A 9,301-nucleotide genomic window follows, 5' to 3' on the forward strand; every position below is an offset into this window, starting at 1 on the left:
TTAACGGCAGGGCGACAGTGAGAAAGAGAGAGAGCCATGTGGAACACCGGGTCCCGGGACGCCGCCCGCCGCCGCCTGACACTGCTAAACGAAACGCTCTCTGGAATATGCAGCGCCCCCTCCGCAGTGCACACTTCAAAGGTTGTTTTGTAGTTCAACTGTCAACATGGAGGAGAGGAGGAAAGGTGGCGAGGAGAGGAGCGAGGGTGGAGCAGCCTTTGAGCAGCGCCAGGTCTTTTACCCACTGTCTCCCATAGATGTTATCTTTGTGCTCTACAATTTTTTTCAAAGCAAATTGCTACCCTTCTCTCTCCCTCTCTCTTTTTTTACTTTAACTAGCTCGCCATGTTTTCGTATGCGGGGCGGCGTAGCTTTATTAGGAAGGGTGAGCGTGAACACGAGCGAGCGGAGCCGCAAGAGCTTCACGGCAGGCCTGTCACCCGGAAGGAGGAATGGAACGTGTGACGTGTCTCTCTCTGGCAGCTCTTCTGAGAGACCTCTCTCTCTCCTCTTTCTTTTGTTCTATCTGGTTCCCTCCTTTCCTTCTGAAAACTAGTTTTTCCTGACATGCAAACTTTTGTTTGTATAGTTCCCCAGAAGGATTTTGATTTGAATAGCAACAGACAATCCCAAATTGCAAACTTTTTGGGGGGAATTGTAGGCGTTTGACTTCATAGCCATGAAGTGCTTTGAAAAGCTGGTCATGGCTCACATCAACACCATCATCTCAGACACCCTGAACCCACTCAAATTTGCATACCACTCCAACAGATCCAGAGATGACACAATCTCTATTGCACTGCACACTGCCCTTTCCCACCTGGACAAAAATAATACCTTTGTGAGAATGCTGTTCATTGACTAGATCTCAGCATTCAACACCATAGTGTCCTCCAAGTTTATCACCAAGCTCAGGATCCTGGGACTGAACACCCCCCTCTAAAACTGGATCCTGGACTTCCTGACGGGCCACCCCAGGTGGTAAGGGTAGGCAGCAACACATCTGCCACGCTGACCCTCAACAGTGTGACCCCTCAGGGGTGCATGCTTAGTCTCCCCCTGTACTTCCTGTTCACCCACGACTGCGTGGCCAAGCATGACTCCAACACCACGATGGTGGTAGGACGGATCACAAACGACGATGAGGCAGCCTATAGGGAGGAGATCAGAGACAACATTCTCTCCCTCAACGTCAACAAGACAAAGGGGCTGATTGTGGACTACATCCACATCGATCGGGCTGTAGTGGAGCGGGTCGAGAGCTTCAAGTTCCTCTGTGTCCAAGTCACTAAGGAATTAATATGGTCCGCACACACCCACACAGTTGTGAAGAGGGTACTTCAGTGCCTCTTCCACCTCAGGAGGCTGAAGAGATTTGGATTGGCCCTCAGATCCTCCAGAAGTTTTACCTGTGCACCATTGAGAGCATGTTAACTGGCTGCATCACCGGTTGGTATGGCAACTGCTTGGCATCTGACCGCAGGGCGCTAAAGAGGGTAGTGAGTACGGCTCAGTACATCAATGGGGCCGAGCTCCCTGCCATCCAAGACCTTCACACCAGACAGTGTCAGAGAAAGGCCCAACAAATTGTCAAATACTCCAGCCACCCAAGTCATAGACTGTTCTCTCTGCTACCGCACAGCAAGCGGTACCGATGAAGTCTGGAACCAACAGGACCCCGAACAGCTTCTACCCCCAAGCCATGACTACAAAACAAGACCGCTAAATAGCAAATTAAATGACTACCTGCATTGACCCTGACTCTATACACACACACTGACATCCCAACACACACACACTACATACGCCCAGACCCACATAGCACACGCACACACGCATACTGACGCCACACACAGTCACACACACTGACATCCCAACACACACACTACATACGCCCAGACCCACATAGCACGCGCACACACGCATACTGACGCCACACACAGTCACACACACTGACATACCAACACACACACTACATATGCCCAGACCCACATAGCACGCGCACACATGCATGCTGATGCCACACATATTCACACTCACCACATATGCTGCTGCTACTGTCTATTATCTATCCTGTTTGCCTAGTCACTTTACCCATCTCTATATGTATCTACCTCAATTACCTCGTCCCCCTGCACATCGACTCCCAACTGTTACTCCCTATACAGTATATAACCATGTTATTTTTACCCGTTATTGTTATTTGTTATTCACTGTGTATTTTTGTCTTGTGTCACTATTTCTATGTTTTTGTATCTTTATCTTAACTCTGCATTGTTGGAAAAGGACCTGGAATCAAGCATTTCACTGTTAGTCTACACCTGTTGTTTACGAAGCATGTGACATATACATTTTTGATTTGATTTGATTTTAACAGGCAGTGATATTACCTTGTCCTGCATGGGATGTGTTGTAGGCTTTACCCTCACTCCCTGCTTTGCCTTTGAAAAGATGTCTAATGTTGTATGACAGTGGATTGATGGCCTACAGTATACAAACAACAAAACTCAGATCAGGGTTGTTTCTGTGCTCCAGAAAGTGACCCAAATGTCTCCTGGCAAAGCACTTATTTAAAGTGAACCTGTCCCACCCCCAGATGTGCACTCACTCACTCACTCACTCACTCACTCACTCACTCACTCACTCACTCACTCACTCACTCACTCACTCACTCACTCACTCACTCACTCACTCACTCACTCACTCACTCACTCACTCACTCACTCACTCACTCACTCACTCACTCACTCACTCACTCACTCACCTCACTCACTCACTCACTCACTCAATCATTCATGAACCCATTCACTCCATCACTCATGGACATGGCATGATCTCAGCCTCACTCGACAGACAGTGGCATCCCACCAGCTCTGCCACGGCCCCCTAAGCTCCCATAATGAAACCCTGACTGACACAGTGCAGCCGTTCATCCCAGCAGCAGCAGCACAGATGAGATGGGCCCATATAAAAACCTGGGTCCCCTGGGCTCCTGCTCCAGTGGCTGCTTTAGTTGGCCAGACTAGAAAAGGATCCCAACCCACATGAAAACAGTATCTGTCATCACCCCACTGTTTTGTGGCCGGAATCCTTCTCTTCCCCCGTCTCTCTCCCTCTCCCCCTGGGTCTGTGCTCATCATCACCAGGACCAGTACATATGTACAGAACCAGGTCCTCTAGTTCCTCCACTCTGTGCTCCTCCACTCTCTCACCCTGTCCTTATTTGTTCAGCTGTAAATTGATCCAATGTTTTGAAAGATATTTTGCTTGTAGGCCGTGGACAGTGTAGCTCTGAATCAGCCCCACCTGGTGCTGCTAGTGATAAGAAGAGGAGGAACACATGGACTCCAGTCACCAATCCCTTTATGGGACATTGGTGGTGACTGCTGTAAAGGGGAGTTGAAATAGCATACAGACAGTGTGTGGTTGACTGGGGGGGGGATTAATTCAATGACAGGCTGATGTGTCTGAGATGTTTCGTGTGACAGATGAAGGGTTAGACACTGCCTGTTGAAGTGGTACTGTTAAGCAGCAGGAGACAAATGGGAAAGCAGCTAGCTAGCTCTCAGACAGCCATGATGAGAGATTCTTGTGTTCCGGCTGCAGCGAACAGAGCGACCACACTGGAGAAGGGGAACGCTTAGAGGATGTCAGTCACTTGTCTATCAAATCTTACAGGGTGTCAGTCAGTGTGGAGTGTAATGTACTTCAGGCTTTCAGTGATACCGGGAGAGTGTGTGCCTCGCAGTGTCTTGCGGAACTGTGTCTCTGTAAGTGAGGGGCTAATAGAGTGACAGTCTTTGGTTTTTGAGGCTAAGCTACTATGATGTGATGCTTGAACACCCATTACCTAGTACATTATCCTTTCTCTGGATGAAAGAGAATGTTCTGTAGAAACCCCCACTGGCTCCCTGTCCTCCTCGGCATACACTGAGTATACCAAACATTAGGAACACCTTCCTCATGTTGAGTTGCAATAAAACATTGTAATGAATCTAAAATAAATCACCCCATCTCTCTCTCTCTCTCTCTCTCTCTCTCTGTGTGTATTGTAGAATCTGTACTGGTTTGGTTACCCCAAGATAAAAGCCTCAGCCAGGTCAACAAACATTTATCCCTGGTCCCCAGCCCTCCCCCTCCCCCGCTCCCTGACTGCTCTCCTTCCCCCTCTCGCTCCCTCCTTAATCTCCTTCCTCCTCTCCCTCATCTCCTTCCCTCCTCTCCTTCCCCCTCTCCCTCCTCTTCTTCTCCCTCCCCTTCCCACTATTCCTCCCTCCTCTCCTTCTCCCTCTCCTTCTCCCTCTCCCTCTCCCTTCCTCCTCTCTGTCCTCTGCCAGGTTAAGTCATCTCTGGAGCCACCAGAACATTCAGGGTGGTTCAGACTGGATGTGGTTCGTGATCCATGAGTGACAGATGGTTCGTGGATCCGTGGCTCATGAAGTCACTCATCTTTCCAGTGTCTGTTAATTATGGTGGATTTGAGAGAGAAGGTTACACAATGCCTGGAATAAAGGGCCGCTTTCAGCCAGCCCGCTGCAGCCAACTCTGAGAGGAGAGTGAGTGAGGGAGAGAGTGGGAGTAGGGAAGGGGGGAGGGAGGGGGGGGTTGAGAAAGGGAAAGGGGATTAACATGAAGTCTACATCATGGTTGGAGAATATAAGCATGGGAGCAAATGTCCAACATGGCCTTTCTGACTACAGGTATTTTTGACCACACCATGACGATAGACTGTAAAAGTAATATGGACCAAGCCATCGATGATATCACCCCATTGTTTCCTATGAGAATGCTCATTGGTGCATTTGAAGATCAGAAAGTATAATTTCAGCATCTCACCACCTTGCTACATGGAAGAGTTTTTGGAAACATCGCATGGGCACTTTGAGCTACTCTAGGAAGTGACATTGGATGCTAGCTCAGTGCTGATCCCTCTGATTGAAGGCCAACCGAGGTACTGCAGGCTGCCATTAGCAACTAATTTATAATTTTGACTTTGTCTGTGTGTGATATTAACGTGGTTCCAGGAAATACATCTGGTGAAATAGAACCAATTATTGGTACCATGATAGTGTTTGATGTTTTTTTCTATATCCACGAATTTTCACCACGAAGATCGCCATTTCCCCATTCACTATAATGGGTGATCCTGTTTTCTGGAAACAATGCCTGTAGTACCACGGTCGGCCTTCAACTTGAAATCGTTCTCCCCTGGCCCGGGACACACACAGGTCTGGTTTATTTAGTGTGATTTGGAGATAGGTGTGTTACGACTGTCTGGTCCCTTATTCTGTTAGAGAACACCGCATAAGAAGAAAATCATGAATTGTGTTTATTTTAATGGAGGTTGTGTGTAGTTGGCCTCAATCTGACTTTGTTCTTCATCAGACTTGTAAACGTACTGTGGATTTCAAGCCTAGGCATGGTAATACAGTTTGCATTGCATATCACAGTGTTTCATAGATGGAGCAACACAACACACTGCTACAATGCGGCTGGAGCCCTAGCCACGGCTTGTTAAGGGTTAACCTTTGTTTCCTGTATAGCCTCCATGGCTCTGTTCTCTCTCCAAGCTTTCCCATGAACCCTTGCCTTGCTCTGTTTGTTTGTGTGATTCCTTCCCCCAGGCCACTGTTCCACACAGCTTGACGGACAGACGAATGGACACACTGAGCCTTCCCAGGGGTCTCACTGACTCTATCCACCCCAGCATCCTTCGCTTTCCCCACCTGACCGCCCGCTCTCTCTCTCCCCCCCTTTGTGTGTGTGTGTGTGTGTGTGTGTGTGTGTGTGTGTGTGTGTGTGTGTGTGTATATATATATATATATATATATATATATATATATATATATATATATATATATATATATATATATGCGTGTGTGTGTGTTTTAACAGGTGCAGTACCGAGAGCTGAAAGTGGATCCCAGTCATAGTCCAAATAAAAGAAAGAAAAACAACCCGGGATAACTGGCTTTGCCCGCCCACGGAATCTTCCCTCCCTCACCCGTCCAACGCCAAGAAGCAGAGAAACACTGGTTTGAACCAGCTGAAGTCTCTCCCTCTCTGTCTCTCTTTCTCTCTCTCTTTTTCTCTCTCTCTCTTCTACTGACTTAAAAAATATATATGTACTTGTACAGGCTCCCGAAGTGTAATTATTACAAAGAGATGAGTTTGGATGAAATAGCAGACTATTTCAGACCCAGGTGTTTACTGAACCAGTCTGACAGATGTCCATGTCATGCCGTCCTCGTAATGTTCAACTATGAGTATCACACTTATGAGTTCATTCAACTGAGGTTTCAGAGATTTCTCCATAATAACCCCATTAGGAACATATAATTGAACCATCCCAAAGCTACTTACTAGGGCTGGGAATTGCCAGGGACCTCACAATACGATATTATCACAATACTCAGTGCCTTCAGAAAGAATTCACTCCCTTTAACTTTTTCCACATTTAGTTGTGTTACAACCTGAATTTAAAATGGAATCAATTGAGATGTTGTATCACTGATCTACACACAATACCCCATAAGTAATGTCAAAGTGGAATTTAGTTTTTAGAATTTTTACAAATTCATTAAAAATGAAAACCTGAAATGTCAATAAGTATTCAAGCCCTTTGTTATGGCAAGCCTAAATAAGTTCAGGAGTAAAAATGTGCTTAACAAATCACATAATAAGTTGCATGGACTAATTCTATAATAGTGGCATTATTTTTTAATGACTACCCCATCTCTGTACCCCACACAATTATCTGTAATCGAGTAATGAATTTCAAGCACAGATTCAACCACAAAGACCAGGGAGTTTTGCCAATGCCTTGCAAAGAAGGGCACTGATTGGTAGATATGTAAAAAAAAAAAAAACAGACATTGAATATCCCTTTGAGCATGGGGAAGTTATTAATTAGGCTTTGGATGGTGTATCAATACATCCAGTCACTACAAAGATACAGGCGTCCTTCCTAACTCAGTTGCCAGAGAGGAAGGATTTTAAAACAGTTAGAGTTTAATGGTTGTGATATGAGAAAACTGAGGATGGATCAACATTGTAGTTACTCCACAATACTAACCTAAGAGTGAAAAGAAGGAAGACTGTAACGGTTGTCGTCGGGAATAGAGGACCAAAACGCAGCAGGAATGTGGATGCTCATCTTGTTATTTATTTTAACTAAAGAGAACACCAAAATAACAAAACGAAAAAAACGCACGAATAACAAAACAGTCTTGTCAGGCTCACACATGCAAAACAAGAAACAATCTCCCACAAACACTTAACCAAACACATACCCATATATAGGACTCTCAATCAGAGGCAACTAGAAAACACCTGCCTCCAATTGAGAGTCCAACCCCAATAAACTAGACATAGAAATACAAAAGACTAGAAACCACATAGAAATACAAACCTAGAACATAACCCCAAAAACCCGGAAATAATAAATCTAACACCCTACTACATAAACCATCACCCCGAAACACATAAACAAAATACCCTCTGCCACGTCCTGACCAAACTACAATAACAAATAACCCTTATACTGGTCAGGACGTGACAGACTGTACAGAATAAAAAATATTCCAAAACATGCATTCTGTTTGCAATAAGGCACTAAAGTAGATCTGCAAAACATGTGGCAAAGAAATTAACTTTATGTCCTGAATGCAAAGCGATGTGTTTGGGGAAAATCCAACACACAAAGTCCAATATTCTCAAGTATGGGGGTGGCTGCATCATGTTATGGGTATGCTTGTCATCGGCAAAGACTATAACGTTTTTTAGGATAAAAATAAATGGAATACAGCTTAACACAGGCAAAATCCTATAGGAAGACCTGGTTCATTCTGCTTCCAACAGACACTGGGAGATGAATTCTCCTTGGAGTTGCTAACCAAGACAACATTGAATGTTCCTGAGTGGCCTAGTCATAGTTTTTTACTTATATCGGCTTAAAAAATCTATGGCAAGACTTGAAAATGGCTGACTAGCAGTGATCCACAACCAAGTTGACAGAATTGGAGAATCTTGAAGAATTTAAAAAAGATTAATGGGCAAATATTGTAGAGTCTAGGTATACAAAGCTCTTAGAGACTTACCCCGAAAGACTCACAGCTTTAATCAGTGTGTCTAACATGTATTGACTCAGGGGGTTGAATACTTATCTAATCAAGATATATCAGTGATTATTTTTCATTCATCTTTTATACATTTTCAACATTTTCTTCCACTTTGACAGAGTATTTTGTGTAGATTAATGACGCAAAATTACAATTAAATTCATTTAATCCAATTTGTAACCCAACAAAATGTGAAAAAAGTAAAAGGATGTAAATACTTACTGAAGGCACTGTAGGTGCCGAAACGAAATGTATTGTGATTCTCACGATTTTATATGGTTCGCTTGTAATGTTATTGAGACTGAATGTTCCAAACATATTGCTCACCATATGTCTGCTGCAGAGGGACAAGAGAGAGCCATAAGAAAGCAAGATTTGATCAGTCATGAAAATAAAAGTGCTCAAAACAAATTGGCTCCATATTTAAAAAGATGATGGAGAACAATCTTTAAAGGAAAAATACTGTGCAGGTAAAGCCAACTAGCGCAAAAAGTGATTTTTTTCCACCATCACTACTATTTACCAGGTAGATTGGATATGTCAAGACACATTTCAAAACCAGCAGGGGCATCATACACCGCAAAAAATCTGATGGGGCACGTGAGGATGGTTGGGGTATGGTCTGGAGGAAGGCTTGCTCCACCATCCATAAGTTGGAGAATTTAGAATTTTTCAAACACCCAAAATAGCTTTTCCTGCAATCTAGAGCCATAATCATTTTTCTTAATTCTAGGTAATATCTAAGCATACCTCTTGAGCTGTCTGTATCCTCCTGAGTGGTGTCTGTATCCTCCTGAGTGGTGTCTATATCCTCCTGAGTGGTGTCTCTATCATCCTGAGTGGTGTCTGTATCCTCCTGAGTGGTTTCTCTATCCTCCTGAGTGGTTTCTCTATCCTCCTGAGTGGTGTCTGTATCCTCCTGAGTGGTGTCTCTATCCTCCTGAGTGGTTTCTCTATCCTCCTGAGTGGTGTCTTTATCCTCCTGAGTGATGTCTCTCTTTTCATCCTGAGTGGTGTCTGTATCCTCCTGAGTGGTGTCTCTATCATCCTGAGTGGTGTCTCTATCATCCTGAGTGGTGTCTCTATCCTCCTGAGTGGTTTCTCTATCCTCCTGAGTGGTGTCTGTATCCTCCTGAGTGGTGTCTGTATCCTCCTGAGTGGTTTCTCTATCCTCCTGAGTG

The 9,301-nt window shown here is 44.7% G+C and overlaps 1 protein-coding gene across 1 annotated transcript in view; it reads left to right on the forward strand.

The window, feature by feature from the left end:
* Positions 1–6,447, forward strand: part of LOC106585748 (multiple C2 and transmembrane domain-containing protein 1) — a 146,414-nt gene extending 139,967 nt beyond the window's left edge. The window contains exon 19 of the mRNA XM_045707019.1: positions 5,896–6,447. Within this exon, the coding sequence (XP_045562975.1) occupies positions 5,896–5,967 (72 nt within the window). The 3' untranslated portion in view covers positions 5,968–6,447. The remainder of the gene's footprint in view (positions 1–5,895) is intronic.
* Positions 6,448–9,301: the final 2,854 nt, after the last annotated feature.

Source organism: Salmo salar, chromosome ssa24 (assembly GCF_905237065.1).
Source record: "Salmo salar chromosome ssa24, Ssal_v3.1, whole genome shotgun sequence".
Taxonomy (NCBI): Eukaryota; Metazoa; Chordata; class Actinopteri; order Salmoniformes; family Salmonidae; genus Salmo; species Salmo salar.